The 18,915-nt window shown below is 35.0% G+C and overlaps 1 protein-coding gene across 1 annotated transcript; it reads right to left on the bottom strand.

Annotated features, from left to right (window-relative positions):
• Nucleotides 1-7,362: 7,362 nt before the first annotated feature.
• LOC120269041 (tryptophan synthase beta chain 1-like) lies at nucleotides 7,363-16,266 on the bottom strand. The gene is given in 7 exon segments (XM_039276332.1): nucleotides 7,363-7,833; nucleotides 11,121-11,215; nucleotides 11,351-11,478; nucleotides 11,480-11,794; nucleotides 12,364-12,675; nucleotides 12,677-12,721; nucleotides 15,810-16,266. Coding segments are annotated over 7 exon segments (1,392 nt in total). The 5' UTR covers nucleotides 16,131-16,266; the 3' UTR covers nucleotides 7,363-7,657.
• Between the last annotated feature and the right edge of the window lie 2,649 nt (nucleotides 16,267-18,915).

Genomic DNA, 18,915 nt, shown 5'->3' on the forward strand with positions numbered 1-18,915 from the left:
CATTTATATAGGCATCAAATGAATTATTGAATAAGAGATGGAGAAAATAACTAAGTATATGAATGTACAGGATGAAGGAATTGTGATCCAACCTCGTTTTGCAGGTGTGCGTGATTCATGATCATGAGCAGCATGTGGTTGAGTTTGAACATCTTGTTCCTGGCCAGCCATTGTTTACGTTGGTACACACCCACCACCCTATCACACAAAACCCTTTTTATAGTAAATTTTGGTTTGAATACACGAATTAATCGTGGTCTTGAATCTTATATATATATATATATATCAACTTAAATTTGATATTGGTTGAGTCTAATTTATCGGTCATGATATCATCAGATAGCATCAGATGCTGAACAATGAAGTTAGATCAGTTGAAAGTTTTTATTGACAAGTACTGATCGTGGGAACAGCATCAGGTGCTAAAAACTTGACTGGGGGTTTGACTAATTATGTCTTTCTAGTTTTTATCATGGCCGGTTTATATATATATTTATATTTCTACTTTTAGGGTTGGGGACTGGTTATTGATGATTAAAAACTTTCCCTTGAGGTTTTCCTTGATTTTTTTTTTCTTTAAAATCCTTAGGTATTATTAGACCAAATTAATAGGGTTTTAGAGCCTTGTTGTTAGCTTGAACATTCTTAGACTAAACAAGCTAGAAATCATGTTCCTCTTGGTGGTTGTTTGCTGCATCAGCATTGCTACCATTTCTAGAATGACAATACCAATATGGTGATCTTCATTGCGTATGCAAAGATGGTGCATGATAGTGTAATTCTCTTGTTTGGGCATATATATATATATATATATATATGTCTTGAGTATCCGGAGTTTGATGTTTGTTTTGGCGATACCTTGACCACATTGCTTATGAAATCCGAGGTGCGGTGGTTGTAGTAGTTTTTCATTTTGTTCTTATCTATGTATTGTATTGTAAATCTTAGATTTTTATTTTATTTTTATTTTATGTGAAGAAAACACAATACTTATGCAGTCTATATGTACATAGGTTAGGCTACATGGACGAATCATGTAAAATCCAGTGTCTTTTTGTATGTGTATCCTTGCTTTTTTATTCTTTGTGCTAAATTGGAAATTAAATGCACACATTTGATTTTGATTTTAGAATAAAAGAGATTCATTCTGACTAGTTTAATTTGTGTTTTCGAGAGAGGTGATTCCTTTACAAAAATACATTTTAGTGTACACACATGCTAGTGATGTTCTATACTTATATATGTTCCTTCTTTTCTCTTTTCAATTTCCTATTCTTTATTCTTTTATGACTAATAGGTTATGTTCCTTCTTTTTGGCTTTCAATTATTAAATGAATTGGATTCCATTTAATTTTAATTTGTATTTACACAAGATATATTTTCATAGACTCAAAAGATCTTTTCATTTTGCAATAAAAACAATATTTAAAAACTTTTTAATATCCTTACATAACAGAAGCGACATTGGTGAGGGCAACTAGAGGAAGGAGTTGGAGAGAATAGCACGACAAAGGGTTGATGATATTAGAGAGCTGAGGTTGTCTATATATATGTTGGCGAATTAAGTTCTAGTTGTTAAGAATATTTTTATAAATGCAAAGAAAGTAATAAGAATAAAGAGCAAGAATATTTAACAAAAACCTTTTAAAATTCATCTGTCTTCTTCTTCTCTCTTCTTTATTTCTCTTTCTCTTTTCTTTATACTCAAAATACAAATGAGAGGGGGATATTTATAGGCTCACAAGAATTGAATGAATGGTCAGGATTGATTTGATCTGACGGTCTAAAATACCCTTGTTGGTGGAATAGTAACGATGGACCGTTTGCTGATCTGAGCGTGCTACTGATGTCATGGTACTACAATATTTTTCTATATGGTTGCTTTCTGATGTGCAGCACCTTTCTGGGTGATTTCTTTGTAGTAGCCATCCATTATAATATTTATTTATAATACTCCCCCTTGGATGCCTACGACCAACGGATATGCCTCGTTAAAACCTTGCTAGGAAAAACCAAATGGGATAAAAAATTGGCTAAGGAAAAAGACTATACTATCCTTGGTATATTTGAGGGTTACTGCCTCATTAAAAACCTTGCCTCGGAAAAACCCATTGGAACAAAAACCTTGGCGAAGGGAAAAAGAGTACAGTCTCCCCCTCAAACAAATAACCTTTAAATTATATCAGAAGTACTTAAATCCTTAAGTCTTCTCATCCCGATTTTATGTATAAGTCTTTGGTGAATGCACTTAGGAAGTGATTTTGTGAATAGATCAGCTCGATTCTCATTGGATTGAATCTTTTGAACTTCTATAATGCTTTCTTTCTGGAGATCATGAGTGTAGAGAAATTTTGGTGATATATACTTCGTTCTATCACCTTTAATCTCCTTGTATTTGAGAAAATACAAGACCTTTGTTATCTTCATAAATTCTTGTAGCATTTGTTATTACTAATGGTAATTTGCATGATGATTTGTATATATGCCCTAATCATAGATACGTAACCATTGGCATTCACGACTTGCTTCATGGAGAGCTAAATTTTATAGCGATTTGATGAAGTAGTCATGAAGAGTTTGTTTTATGGAGGCATACATGAGATAGGCGGTACCATTATAAGAAAACTATGCATCTTATGCGAGATCGCCCTTTGTGAGGATTGAGCCGGATACCGGCATCAGCAAAGCCTATGAGGTTGGATGAAGATTCTTGTGGATAGAATAAGCCCAGATATGTAGTTCCTCGTAAATAATAGCACATCTTTTACTCTCTCATAATGTCTTCGTTTTCAGAATGTAGGCGTATATTTGCTAGAAGATTTACTACAAAAGCTATATCAGTCTTGTATTATTTGCAAGTATATTAATGCACGATTGCACTCAAATATGGGTTTCTGGACCAGAATGATTTCTCCTTCTTCGGGGTGGGACAGAAATGGATCTTCTACGAACATCAAGAGTCCGGGACGACCATTGGTGTACTTTCTCGATGGATAAGCCTTCTCCATATTAGAATCTCTTAAGCACCTTTTCTATATAGGGTTGATTGATCGCAAATATTCACGAGGATAGAGTGCTCGATTTGTATACCTAGACGAATTTGGTCTTTCCCAAATCTTTCATTTCAAATTCTTTTCTCGGATATGATCTTTGCGATTGCAATTTCGGAAGGTGACTACAAGATTTAAATCATCCACGTATATACTATCATAACAAAACCGCTGTATAACTTTTTAATAAAACACATGAATATATCATTTTGGTACCCTTCTTTTATAAGATATTAAGTCGGGAACGGTTATACCACATCCGTCGATTGTTTTTCTAATCCATAGAGATCTCCTGTAATTTAATAGAGTATAAATGTTGATTGATTTATAATGTATGTTATTTTATATCCTTCGAGGGATTTTTCATATATATGATCATTTTACAAGTAATCCATATAGATATGTTGTGACAATATCCATCAATCTGATATCTAATTTATTACTTCACTTTGCCATGGCAATTAAAAAATCAGTAATTCTATCCATTACAGGAGAATATGTTTCTTCATAATCAATACCAGGGCATTTGAGGAAAAACCTCGAAAGCAACCAGCTCTTGCTTTTGTATCTCATAATTTTGATTATTTTTCGTTTCTTTTTCTCACTGAACACCCATTTTATAACCTGATGGTTTATCCCTTACGTGTTGCCTATCGTCCCTCAAACACCTCACTTTTGATGGGGAATTTAGCTCGGCTGGATACTTCTTTCCATTTTTGCCAATCATTTCTTTGTCGACATTCTTCGATAGATCGTGGCTCGGATCATTATGCGATGTTATTTCATATCTATAGCAACATTGTCAGATGAATATATCTATTTATTTCGGTCTCGTACCCGATTCAATCTCTGACCATCATCTACATAGCAAATTGAATTTTAATATTTTCGAAAAATATCATTCTCCCATTGATTCTTCATTAACATGTTTTGAGTGTTTTTATAACTTCTCTCCCTTACATAGGAGATCTTTTCTTTATTTTTACGCTTATTTTTCTAGGAGCCGAATCTTTGCGCCATTTGGTCTTCCACTGCTTTTTGTCGTGGTTTATTTTTCTACTTTCATTTTTCTTTCAATGGATTCTTAGGAATCTCAATTCTTGCAGAAGCATTTGCAACTAGTATATACGATTTGATTACCATTTTAGTATCAGTGAATGCATCATGTATTTCATTTGCAATATTTTGCAATTTAATGATCCTTTGAACTTCAAGTTCACATTCATTGGTGCAGGATCATATGTATGTAATCATGATGCATTCCAATCAATTTCTTTTTACTTCATTTTTGAGTAATCATTTCTCCCTATTGAAGGGAAGACAGATTCATCAAAATAACAATGCATAAATCTTGCGATAGAATACATCCCCCAGTTAATGGTTATAAATATCGTGATAATTGAAGGGAATCATAACCAACATATATTCCAAGTCTGCGTTGTGGACCCATTTTTTTGTACGATTTGGTGGTGGTATTGCACATATCTTGCACAACCAAATATTCTTATATATGAAATATCGGGCTCTTTACCCATAACAAGTTGGTGTGGTGAATATGAATTACATGCGAGTGGGTCGGATTCAGTATTAAAAGTCTGCAGCATGCAAAATAGCATGACCCTCACGCACTTTGTAGGCGGTTTTCAGTCCTTAATAACATTGGACGGACAATAATCTGGAGTTTTTTAATTAATGACTCCGCCAAACCATTTTGGGTATGTACATGAGCTACTGGATGCTCAACATGTATTCCAACTGCCATGCAATAATCATAAAATGATTTTGATGAAAAATCACCAGTATTATCAAGACGAATCGTCTTTATGGGATAATCTGAAAATTGTGCTTTAAGCCTGATAATTTGTGCCAATAACCTTGCAAATGCTACATTCCTTGTAGACAAAAGTGAAACATAGGACCATCTAGTCGATGCATCGATTAAAACCATAAAATACCTAAATGGTCCACATGATGGATGTATTGGTCTACAAATGTCTCCTTGTATTCTTTCTAAAAATTTAGGAGATTCACGATCACCTTAGTTATAGAAGGTCCAGTTATTAGCGTTTCCCATTAAGCATCTTTGAGCATGCATATTCATTATGTGTTAGGATTTTTATAATCCTTCGGGTGGGTGTTCATGAGAATAGTAATAATCCCGACGCAACATAATAGCACTCGGATGTCCAAGTCTTTCATACCATATTTTAAATATTTCTGGGTCATTAATCTTCTGGGTTAATACCGTATGTGATTCCATCACTTTAATACGTGTAAAATATAATCCTGAGGATATACAGGAAAACCTTTCAAGTACACGTTTTTGGCATGAAATAATTTGTGTAATATAAAGATGTTCTTTTCCTTCCTTATCAATCGTCTCTAAATGATATCCATTGAGACGTATATCTTTAAAGCTTAAAAGGTTCCTCCTACACTTAGGGGAATAGAGAGCATTTTTCATCTGCAAGGATATCTCATTTGGCAACATCAATGCTGCTTCTCCAAAACCTTCAATTAGGTCTAATGACCCTACTATTGTGGCTATACATGCCTTTCTCATTGATAAGGATATAAAATATATTCTTCTTGTCAAAATAGTATGCGTTGTCTCTCAATCAATAATGCATTCATCATTAGCCATATTCTAACAAAACATAAGAAAAACATAATTTAATAAAACATAAAGACATATTACAAATTAGTCTATAAGGAAATCTAACTATCTAAATATGTATTTTCAGTTACATTTAAATTATTTATAGAATTATTCTCAATTGGATTAACTATAGGGTTGTCAGCGAAATTTGTCTCAATATCTTTACCTTTCTTGTTTTTAAGTGATTCTTGGTAAAGATGGACAAAATGTTTTGGGGTCCTGCAAATTCTGGACCAATGACCTTCCAGGCCACAACGATAGCATATATCATTCTTTGTCTCTAACCCCATCTTGTGGCTTTGTTGCTTTTGTTAATGTACATCAATTTTGCTAACACGTGGTCCGATATTATTTCGGCCCCCACCACGACCGCGTAGTCCTCGACCACCATAATATCCTCGTCTACCGTGGTTTTTAAAACCAATACCGCGACCACGCCATCTTCTTTGCCCAAAATTAATTTCTGGCAGGGTGCTGATCCAGATGGGTCGAGATTGATGATTCTACATCAACAATTCATTGTTTTGCTCCGCCACAAGGAGACAATAAATTAATTAAAAAAATTTTGTGAAATTCTTTTCTTTATATTGTTGTTGTAATATAACATTTAGTGCGTGAAATGTTGTAAATATTTTCTCGAGTATCATACCTTCCGTCACTGTTTCTCCACAGAGACGTAGCACTGAAACAATTTTAAATAACTCGGAATTTGGACGCTTTTAAAGTCTTGAAACTTGAGGCTTAACCAATCATTACGTGCTTTAGGCAAGTATACCATTCTGAGATGCTCAAATCTTTCTTTCAGGGATGACCACAATTCCTGTGGAATCTCAATGGTCAAATATTCATTCTTCAGGCCATCATCAATATGATGCCTTATAAATATTAACGCTTTCGCCTTATTATCATTAGGCTCATTGTTATTAGCCTCAATAGTTTTGCTCAGATTCCTTACTTTCAAATGGAGCTTGATATCGAGGCTCCAAGATATATAATTGCGGCTGCTACAGTTTCCTTTCCTGTAAAAAGATTCTTCCTATGCCTAAGCTTTCAAACTAAACTCGCTCGCCTTTTCGCTGACCAAACAAAATAAGCCACAAAGAGAAGGCAAAAAAAAAAGACGGAGTTTCCCAGATCCGTGGAGTTGGAGCTGGAGCTGGGACATCCGGGGCTACCATAGGCTCCTTCCCTTTATCTTTACTCTTCGATGCTTCAACAAGTCTCTTTCCCTTATCTTTTGCAGGTTCCTGGGAAGACTCAGACTTCTTTCCTTTCTCTGTGGAGGGTTCAGGTACATCTAGAAGTTGTTACAATAATATCGGCTGCTACAGTGATTTGCTGCAGTAGTATCCATTATAATATTTATTTATAACTAGTAATATGTTTATTAAATAATTCTTGTTAGTTATTATTTATTTTAATTATTATAATATTTAAATTACTCAATTTATGTTTATTATAATTTACTTTAATTATTATAATTAATTATTATTATTTAATTACATCTTAACCATGGGCAAAAATGTCAATTCACTGTTAACAGTATTTATTCTCCTCTATGCCCCCGATTTTGAGATAATGAAATGCATTTACTATGCATAATGATAATACCAACAGTACCCATTTCAAAGCAATCCAAACGCCTCCTAAATCTGAGCAGAGTGCATTGGAGGGTCAATTTGAACCTCATGCAGTTTCACCTTTATTCTTTTCCAACTTTTGTCATGCAGTTTCACCTTCATTTTTCCAAACTTTCGTTCCCTTGACGAAGGATAAACTACAAGTTCTTAAAAAAAAAAAAAATTAAAAGAAAAACAGGTCTGACAAGCAAAATAAAGCATAATATTAAATGGGCTGGTGAAACAAGAGATCGCTCGCCTTATCCTTATCGATAATATTGCTTCATCTTCTGGTAATTTAGGACAGTTCGTCCTCCTTTTAAGCATCATCAGAGTTGCAGATATTTTATCGCGGTATGAACATCCTTGTCCCCTCGTCCACTGCAGTTAATGACAACTTTTGTGCCGTCTGGTAGGTTCGGGCAAAGCGCTTCAAGATAGGCCAAAGCATGTGAAGTTTCAAGAGCTGGGATGATACCTTCCAACCGAGCCAACCGCTTGAAAGCTGAGCATGTATAATCATATGTCAGTTATATACAGAAAGATAATGCATATATAAGTCATCGATGAAAACTAACCATCATCTGAAGGATATGGTCGATAAAACCCTTGTAAAAGTCAATAAGAAAGTTCACAGTTATTACAAGTAAATTGCTAGAAATGCCAGGCTGTAAATGATATGTAAAAGTCGAAAGTTGATTTGACACAAGAAAATCCAGAAGATTAGCAAATTATTAAAACCACTAATTAGTGGGCATTGTCTATTGTTAGCTCTTAAACATATACATCAAATATGCTTGCTAGTTCAGAAAGTGATTTTTCTGACCAGTATCAACACAATAAGAAATAAAATAAAGTGGGTCACCATAAGAACTCAGCATAAATACCTTAGGATTCAAAATGTGGTCGCTTATGTTCTAATTAGTCAGCTCTTGCAAGAGAATTAGTTCAAGCACATGCAACCGCAAATTGATTTTTTACTTAAAAACAATAGGCAATAGTGACAGTATTTAAAAAAAAAAAAAAAACAAACAACTTGACTACAATCTAATTGTAACTAGTTCCTTGTCTTCTAACCCATGCTCTCTGATATGCAAGAGTGTTTTCAACAGGAAAGCGTTCAAGCAAATGCATATTCAAAACTGCTTTTGGCTAGACAGTAATAGTACCAAAATTATGGAGAAAATGAAATTACATCAAGTAAGAAAAACCTCCCTTAAGATATTGCTGTCATTGGTTATTCAGCATTTCACAAATTTGCTAGGCACAACACAAAATAATTCTAATAAATTATTAGTTAGGAATGCAACAGCAAGTACAAGAAATCCAATTGCTGGATGGGAAACGGATATAACAGTTCCTCAGAATTACAAGCTCTTCTAAGTGATGCTTACAAAGCATAATTTAATTTATTTGTTCACCTTATCACAACAACTTAGGTTACGTGAATGGAGACCTTGAAAATGTTTGAAGCATGTCTTTTTTGAGAACAGAAAGAAGACTTCAAGTGTCTAGGTGGATAGAGAAAATTAAGAAAAATAAGAATAAACAACTAAAAGTGAGTGGAGATATGAAAAGAGGAAAAAGCGCTATTATTTACAGCTATAAAAAAGGGTAGTGGAGATAACAAGGTATAGGAAACCAAAAAGAACAGAAGTTAGAAAAGCTGATTGGTGAGATATAGAAAGAAGCAGAGACAGAAAGAACCCTCTACACATATAATGGAACCGAAGAAGTTTCATTTAACGCCTTCTTTTGAAAGTGTGAGCTTCTCAAAGTGGTTCCACTTTCACCGAAACAAACAACTTAAATTGACACAAATGACCCAGTTGCCCAAGAAAAAATGGAACAAAACCCCCAAAACTCACCTAAGGAAATAGATTGACAACCAACAGCACCAGGTTCCCATCAATAGGCTTTGAAAATGCTAAACATATATAACTGTACCCCAAAATAAGATGAGGCTATTTGCCCTTATCATAGATATGACAGTTTGTTTACAGAAAAACATCACTTGCACTCCATGGTCTACCATCTGGAAAAATTAACAGTAATTATTGCTGATTTTTAAAGCATTTTGTTAGGTGACCCATTTTCAAAATCTAAACTATTAGCAACATAGTTGTTAAAAGAAAATTAGTAAGGCAAAAGGATTATCAAGTTATAATTTTCTAGGATCATCATCATGAATGGAACATGTGATGCCCTCTTTTTCTTTTCACTGCTCCCAACTTCCATTGTGAATAGGTTTGGTTTGGATTCACCTAGTAAAGATGTTGCAATCACGATAAAATTATGAGCAACTTGAAGAAACAAAAGACATGAAAAGTTTTGAAAATAGAGAGATTTGGAAAAGGAAATGTGAGGCTACAGTGCTGAGTCCTTTTCCCTCGCAATTTTCTAGTTATTATGTAAAAGAATTTATAGTTTGAGACAAAAATAATGCGCATACTACACGAGGAACTTCTTTCTAAGATCAGGCAGATAATCATGGGCAACAATCGCTTAACGTAAGGCATTTTTCCAAGAAGTTATACAAACCTAGAGAGAAATCTGAATAGATGCTCAATCAAACAAGTAAGCAGGAGAAACCTTATGGTCCTTATCATAGCATGGATTTGCCATGATGCTTAGCTATCCAACAAGATCGACCAACAATAGAAATGCGAACACTAAGAAGACATCAGTTGGCATAGAGTGGTAACATTATTGCAAAACTTGGAAAATTACTTAAAATGACAAATAGAGCACCTAAACTATATAATAAGTAAGCTTTTACAGGCCATGCAAATATGAACACAAAGAGCTAGGGTTGTTAGGACACCCTGTATTGTGGTTAAAGCAAACAACTCCCACACAAAAATGTTTACCAGTTCTTTCTTAGCAACTAAAAGACAACCACAAATGCTAAATAAACCAATAGAACATTTGCATTAACATCTCAAATTTATTATCTTTTAAATTCTACTAGTGAAATTCAATAGTCCACCACCTTGGCAGGTCCCATGGTTCCATTGTTTGATCTACCAACATGAGTTTAAAACATAGTTACTAGATTCGCTAAGCCCCCACCGATCTTCAATCTAGATGGCTTGTACCCAATCGGAGCTCGTTTTCGTTCCGGATCGATTGGGTACACAATCTAAGACCATAAAAGGGGTGTATCAAAATTAATTAACCATAGATTTTATAAAAATCTATCTAACTAGGTTTTTTTAGAAAAAAAAATAGTTATAGATAACGCTTCAATTTATTAGGTTATAAAAGTTGTTATAGATAAAATTATTATCTATTTTTAAATCTAGTATAAGATTTTTAAATTATTTTATAATATAAAATTTTATTACATAAAATTATAATCTATATATACTTTAAAATTGCAATAAAATTAGTTCTTTAAAGTTTGCTTATTTACTTTTATAACTTCAACCATAATGTTCTTTTCTTATTAAATATCATGCTTATGCACTTTTGAATCTATTTAGTAATCTAAGAACATCTTTTTATTTCGAATTAATATTAAAGTTTTATAATTTTGTATATATTGTATATAACCGATTCGGACATAATTTTCAATCGTATCTTGAATCAAATTAATCGTACCAACTAAGCCTATTCCCCACCGTATCAAATACAGTACAAGCAACGTTTCTTGTATCCGTACCCGTCTCACGACTTGGATTGTACCGCGTTTTTAGTAATAATGGTTTAGAACTATCTTACAAATTGGACAAGCAAACTAAAATATTAAAAATATAAATGAAGTATAATTAAAGTTAAAGTTTCTATTACCTTCCAGAGCCTCCTCATCAGTAACACTATAATATTCAGCACGTCCCATGTCTTTCAGATAACTGTGCTCCGGCCCAACACCAGGATAATCCAGACTAACATGTCATTAAAAAAAATAAAATAAATTTTAATAAAAGTCAGAATTTATTTTGGAAGATAATTTGAAAAAGTAATAAAGAATAAAATTGATGATACAACATTTGGAGGATTTTCTGGATGGTATAACTAACCCGGCACTAATAGAATGAGGTTCAATTATTTGTCCATCATCATCCTGCAATAAATAACTCATTGCCCCATGCAACACTCCCACCTCTCCTTTTGTCAAGGTTGCAGCGTGCTTTCCACTGTCTAGTCCCATATCCTGCAGCCTCAACACCAATCAACCTCACATCTCCATCATCAATAAACTCATGGAAGAGTCCTATTGCATTTGAGCCACCACCAACACAAGCGACCAGCACATCTGGCTTTCCACCCCATTTTTCCATTGCTTGCCTCCTTGTTTCTTTGCCAATAACAGCATGAAAATCTCTAACCATCATTGGGTAGGGATGTGGACCAGCAACAGACCCCAAAATATAATGGGTTGACTCAACATTAGTCACCCAGTCCCTTATGGCCTCTGAAGTCGCATCCTTCAGTGTTGCAGTTCCAGAATGAACTGCTCTAACCTGTGCATGTCAATATTGGTGCATAAGTATGACAAAATATATAAACATATAGCAGCAATTGAAAGAAAACCTTGGATCGAATGCACAGGCTGTTTGAGAAAAAGTAAACGTAAAAGACCCACATGTTTATATCAAATATATTCATGTTAGCAGCAAAGAAAATGCGAAGCAGCAAAAAGACAATTTTTTCAAAGCATAACATTGCAACAAAGACAAGAAGCTATTATCTAAAATTCTGTATGAATCTTTCGGATGATTAGCAAAGTGTTTATTATTGTTCATCCACTAATTGATCTGAGCAGTTGGACCAAGGTTTTAAACCTTGAAGGCCACTACTGTAAAGCAACATAGTCATCAGTGGCGTTCATTGCCTTACATAGAATAATAAAAATAAAAAAGATAAGAAAATAATATTTTCTTGAGGAAAGGCCTACAACTAAAGAATTAAAACAGACAATAAGTTTTCTTTAAAAAAAATAATAATTGATGAAGGTCCATGCAAAATCATATATGCACACTTCTCACAGAATAAACAGGACATGAGTGATAATGCAAGTTCTCTTACAAACCTCAGCTCCCAGAAGTTGCATACGGAAAACATTGAGAGACTGCCTCTCCATATCTTGTGAGCCCATGTAGATGACGCAATCCAAACCAAACCTGGCACATACTGTAGCAGTTGCAACTCCATGCTGACCAGCTCCAGTCTCAGCTATGATGCGTTTCTTCCCTAGATGCTTGGCAAGTAAAGCTTGTGCAACAGCATTGTTGATCTTGTGTGCACCAGTATGATTCAGATCTTCCCTCTTTAAGTATATGTGTGGGCCCTCACCATTAGCACGTTTGTAATAATCTGTAAGCCTTTCAGCAAAGTATAGTGGGACTTTCTCGCCCAACATAATCCCTAAGGATCCCATCCAGTTCTTTCTGCAAATAATGACCCAGGAGAAGAGCTCAATAACCGGAGAACTTCAAAACAAGAAAAGCATGGGAAAGTTTTTAATTTACAATAGCTACTACCCTACATATACATGCCGCACATATTTGAATATGTAAATCAAATCTCTAAAGATTAACACTTGAAAAAGTTGAGCATAGGTTTTTTACTTAAAAAAGGATGCAGGATTTGGCAGCCACTTACAGGTGCAGAAGAAAACATAGAGAAGTTACTGGAACCTAGGCAACATAGCTATATTTAACAAAGATACTCATAAGATCAACCTTCTCACCATGCGACCACAAATTTTTGGTGCAGCTAATATATCCAATTTCAAGTTATGCGGAAGTAAACGAGTGCAATATAGTAGGAGTTCACCACAAAAGACCCTTCTTATCAGTCAATGCAATTTTTTTGTAAAGCCTTTTCAATTCATGAATGCATGTTTAATTTGGTCATTCTCAAATCACCGTCAAGATTTGATTTAAACAGGACCTTCAGATAGAAGGAAATGATCTAGCCAAGTGACCTTTCAGCCTTCTTAGATGCTTGAAATAATGTATCATGGAAAGCGGAATGAACTCTAGAAACCTTTACAAAGTTATCCACTTTTCTCCAAGTCGGTGCTCAGCATCAGCAACTAAACATGTAAGCAATACCAAAAACCCATCTGCATTGAGATTGCAAGAGCGCAAGCTAAATGCAAGGCACAAGTTTGTAGCTCCACTATTGGGTATCTTTCATATAGTTTCCATGTCCATCCTAAAATAAGGCACAGATAAGAACACTAATTTCCATATGGTAGCCTAAATCATCCACAACTTAAACATGCACCTAGCAGTTGTGAACTGTTGAATTGAACATTTGCTCTACAATGAGCCATCAACAAGAACAGATAGCACTTTCTTATTATTGTCAATAAATCAGAAGGGCAGCTATCTATTTTAAATCTACAATTTTATTCTATTATAGACAGAAGCATTAGTAAGGCCCATAAAAAAGATTCTTCTGCTATTATACATATATGCTCCATGGCAGCACAGCGTTTCAACTTAGCTTGTACAATAGTGGTTGTGCCTCTGTGTTCAAAAGAGTTAACAAGCAGTTTTCTAACTAGAAGAAATTTTGGGTTATACAAATATAATTTAAAAAAAATTAGGAAAAAAATTTAGGAAATGCAATTTTAGATTCCCTAAAGTCCCAAAAGCAGAAGAAAGAAACAGCTTTTAGCAAAAAACTGCAAAGTGAAGCTTTTCTAACTAATTGAGTTTGTGTTTAACCGTATTTTCACAAGAAAAAAAATCCTTCATTAGAAACCTTTTTTAATAAAAGCACAACCACATAGGCAATAGCATCATGTCGGAGTGAGTAATAGTCACACGTAAGTTAACTTCATAAATATGGATCCAAATATATAAGCTTTGGTCTCTCATCCTATAAGCTTAAGCTTTTGGATTGAATGTGTCTAGATAATATATTAAGTTTGCATCTAACATTACGCTTGTGCAACCATCCCTCCTAATATCCTCTATCATAAACCAATTCCCAATTAGAGTTGTCCAAGTTGGGAGAATCTCCATTAGAGATTATAACACCAATTAATGATGTTATGTATGACCCACATATGATGTCATGAACAGATGCAAAAGCCAGACATCAAGAGTAGTAGATTGTTATATGTATGAGGCCTACTTGTAGCCTCTATTTCCAAATTAGCCCACTTCAAGGGAAAAAAAAAACAATCCATTAAGTTAAAGGGATATAATAAATCATGCAAATGTAAGAAGATAAGGCTTCATGGCTTCCGTCTAAACTACACATATCTCCCTAAAATGGCATCAAGACCATTGTCATTACTAAAAACATACCATTGTCCTTTTCCCCAAGATGGAAAACCACAAGTCCAAATATCAACATGCCACAGCTTATTAGAATCAACATTAGTCAAGACAATGATGAGCACTAAGGAGTTGTTAATGAATGAAAAACCTTGAAACAAACCCAATATAATGGAAACACTGAAAGACAAGTGTTGCTACTTCCATTCTATCAAACAGTTAATTTCCTGTAATTAATGGCATGCATCCTTGCATCAGACATAAGGTGAGAAAAATTAAATTTGTTGAAAATAGGGAAAAGTAACTCCCATCTGAAAGAAGGAATTCCAAGCACTTTGGATGCCTTAGAAAGAACATTCAGAAAATTAACATACTAAATCTCAATTGGGAGTAGAGAAAGACAGAAGATTCACATTCTTATGCCCAAGGCATTCTACTTCAGCATTCCAATCTCATCATATTACGATTTAGAGACTACAGTTCATTTGTCCATTAGGACTATATAGTTTCACATGTTCCATAGACACACTTACAGATAGATTTGTTTACATGAGAAACTAGCAAGCAATATACATTCCACAAACTAAGCATCAATGTTCAAAGTATCTTGAGATACTTCGCAAGGATCATATACCCATAAATGAATTACGTAAAGAACGAAAATTTTAACATTGCATTGCCAATAAATGACTTCAGTAAACAATTAGACAATGCAGTTTGAAAGAAAATGGGAAAAAAAACAAAGAATAAAGGGAGGAAAAACCAATTTATTATGCTTAATTAGATGAAGACAATGAGAAATGCAAGCAAACAAAGGAAAACAAATTGCAAGAAATTTATTTTCTGCTCATTTCCAGCATTGTACTTTCTTTCCTCCATCCCTCAATCCAAAACACAACCTCAGAACTTCAAAGATTGTTCTAACTTCTAAAGCCCTCTTTTCCACATAAATATGGTAGTATCACTTTCTTCACCATAACCACTTGAAATTAAAAGAGAATGATATATATTCAAACATAAACCAAGTCATCAAAAAAAAAATTTAAGAAAAAAAAAAAGAACATTCTCCTACCCTATCATATAGGAGACTAACATAGCACGCAAAAAACACAATTTATCTAATCAGAGATTAAATTAAGAAATCAGAAAGAGCACAAACACATCCAACAAAGCGAATTCAACGGCATAAAAAACAGAATCACAAGAGACACACGAGAACCAAAACAGAGAGAAAGAAGACCTGGAAGTTCTGGTCCTGGGAAAGGGATTTGAAAGCGGACTCGAGCTCGGTAAGGGCATGCATTAGGGTTTCAGGGACGTACTTCCCACCGAAGCGACCAAAGCGACCGAACGAGTCTGGCCGAAGGGCAAGCCCCGCGTTTGCGCTAGTCGAGGCGGAGTTCATCGTGAACGGGTCGCGCGTGAGGGTGCAGGAGACGGGGGCCAAGCGTCGCAGCCTCACGGTGGAGAGGCTTGCCGGAGGATTCCGGAGGCGGAGCGGCGATGGCCGGGAGAAGGAGGGATTCCCGCAGGCGGAGGAGCGCGTCGAAATGGCGGCCATAAAAGCGTGGTTTTGGGGGGAATGTTCACGAATTGTTACGCGGGATTGGCTAAGTAATGGGCTTTTGGGAATTGTGGATGGGGCAACGAGTTAGGTCAATAGCTCTGGGTCTCTGCATGTCGTTTGTTCTGACCATAGGGTCTTGCTTTGTAAAATACCCCTGTAGTCCCTATGTCTATTTTTGCCTTTTTCTCCTCCTTCACTGATTAGCATTGGAATTCTGTTTCAAAAGGGGCTTAATTAAAGCTTTGATGATGTCTTAACAGATTGTAATGCCTTAATATAGATGATTCAATGTGCAAATCCAATTGTTTCTTGGAGGATGATCGATGAGATCCCGGGTATTAGATTTTGACTAAGATAAAGGCTATTTATTTTTAAAAAATAAAATAAAATAAGATGTGAGTCATATTGTAAAAAAAAAGAAATTAAAGGACCCTATTTTTTGAGTGGTTGGTGGACACTAAAGGCTTTTAATTAAGGGATTAACCATTGAACGCTCAATGAACATTTTTGTTTCTCTTGTTAAAAATACTCTTATAGGTTTATATTGTATCAATAGTGATTGATTTGTCTAACCGCCATTTAGGATACTAAGTTACTAGCCATGTTGCTTAGATCCTTTGTGTAAATGTTTAGCGAGCATATCACATTTTAAAATTGTTTGTATAACTAATGAGAATTATGAGGTTAATGTTCAAATTGTTCTACAACTTATTATGAAGGATAATAGCTAAATATTTGTTTAGAGACCCATTCAATCAACCTCTTGCACCCCTTTCATACATGTTGTGCAAGTTATAGCATTGACATGTTCAGCTTTACAATAATAATGTCTTAACTTATCTAAATAGTTGTAGGCATGGCTCGAGGAACATTTACAACCACATATGTGGTTGGAATGAGTTTAGGGTAACTGACAACAAATCAATTTCCATAGAGTGCCTAAAATTGTTTGAAATGTGTAAGCCTTAACATATGTCTAAAATTGTCTGTTACCCTAAAATGTAGAGGCATTGTTAAGGCATTCTAAAGTTACCCTAAAATATGTTGGCATGGCTAGAGGCACAACAAATCAATTTCCATAGAGTGTCTTAAAATGTGTGGCATTCATCACCCCACATGGTTGGAATGAGTTTCTAGGATGTGGAGTATTCAGGGACAAGCTTATGGACTTTGCAATATCATAGAATTTTGATTTTCAGTTCATCAAGAATGACTAAGATCGAAAGAATGGTCGTCAGTTGTTTCTATGGTGAATAATGAATGGCACATTTATGCTTCTAATGATGGTCACTAGAGGACAGATTCAAGATAAAAAAGAATGTACACACAATACAACTGTGGTGGAGCCATTTCTAGCTCTCCCCACACTCAAGCATCTAAATAATGGCTCTATAGACATGTTGTACAAAAGCTCAAGGATCGCCCTTCGTACAAATCCATTGAAATGAGTCACGACCTTTTATGATCATGGTGTTCCTTTGTCATACAAGCATGTTTGGAGAAGGGAAGAAGTGGCAAATGAAGTCAATCATGGTTCCAATATAGCCAGCTCCAGCTATGACTTGCTATTGTGGCACTCCAATGAGTGTTTTAAGCAAGCATGCATTCTTTTCTTTCCCAACCTTCTTAAATGGGTTCAAATAAGGTTGTAGACCTTCTTGTTTGTTGATGGGATTCAATTGCTTAGCAAATACAGTGGAATACTATTAGGTGTTACTAGCAAAGATGCGTTAAGGGACTTTTCCTTTTTGCTTTCACTGTTGTAAATAATGAGAGTATTGATAACAAGATATGGCTTATGTAGAACTTAAAATGGTGGACTCTATGAATGTCGGGATGGGTATAAGAGAACCATCACTTTCATTTCTAATTAGTCCATGGGCTTGATAAATGCTATTTCCAATGTTTTCTTGGGCTCATCTCATGATTAGTGCTTATGCCACTTAGAAGCCAATGTCCATAAAGTATTAGCTTGTCTCATAAAACCAATTAGGGACAACTATATAAGACTGTCCGAGAAGATAGCATTTGTGATCACATGGAGGGAGTATGAAGATGGCCTGTGGGAATTGAGAGAGGTTCTTCAGAAGGCATACAAATGGCTACATGAAAAGGTTGAGTAGGGCCAATAGTGCAATTACCGCTTTCATTTGAGAGAGGTTCTCAATAAGGTGAAATTTACCCTAATGTTGTACAATCTTTTAATGCTTGGATGAAGGAAGCTAGAATGTTGTCCATGACAAATATGGCTGACATGATCAAGAGAAGTTATCATCCAACAACTTATGTTATTTGGTCATTTTTACTTCATACCCAATTGGAGTGCAATAGTTGCTCGTCAAGTTTCTTCTCAATTATACATTACTCATGGAGTATTCTACTAGCATGGATAAGCAAGCTACCATGTATGCTCTATCCTAGAGCATGCTAGTTTATTGGTAACCTAATTAAGAGTCAAGGGCCTATCTAGCCAATAATCTAATACAATATTTCGAACGTTAGATGGTAGGTTCAAAATGATGAATATGATTTACGAGATTAAGTAGTGCAAGCAATAGGAAACTCATCTATGTTCACTGATACATTAAAAGATTGAAAGGTTGATTGAGAAAGAAAGATTACACATAAACTATCGATTTGATGGCATTTAATTCAAAGTAGTTGACTATTAGACCAATTTAGTGAACCTAGAATTATGTACATGTTTATGTAGATAGTGGTGGGTTCTATGAGTGTAACGATCAAAGAGCCTTGGGCCACCACACTCTTCTTTTTCATT

The sequence above is a fragment of the Dioscorea cayenensis genome, chromosome 9, assembly GCF_009730915.1.
Source record: "Dioscorea cayenensis subsp. rotundata cultivar TDr96_F1 chromosome 9, TDr96_F1_v2_PseudoChromosome.rev07_lg8_w22 25.fasta, whole genome shotgun sequence".
NCBI classification, from domain to species: domain Eukaryota; kingdom Viridiplantae; phylum Streptophyta; class Magnoliopsida; order Dioscoreales; family Dioscoreaceae; genus Dioscorea; species Dioscorea cayenensis.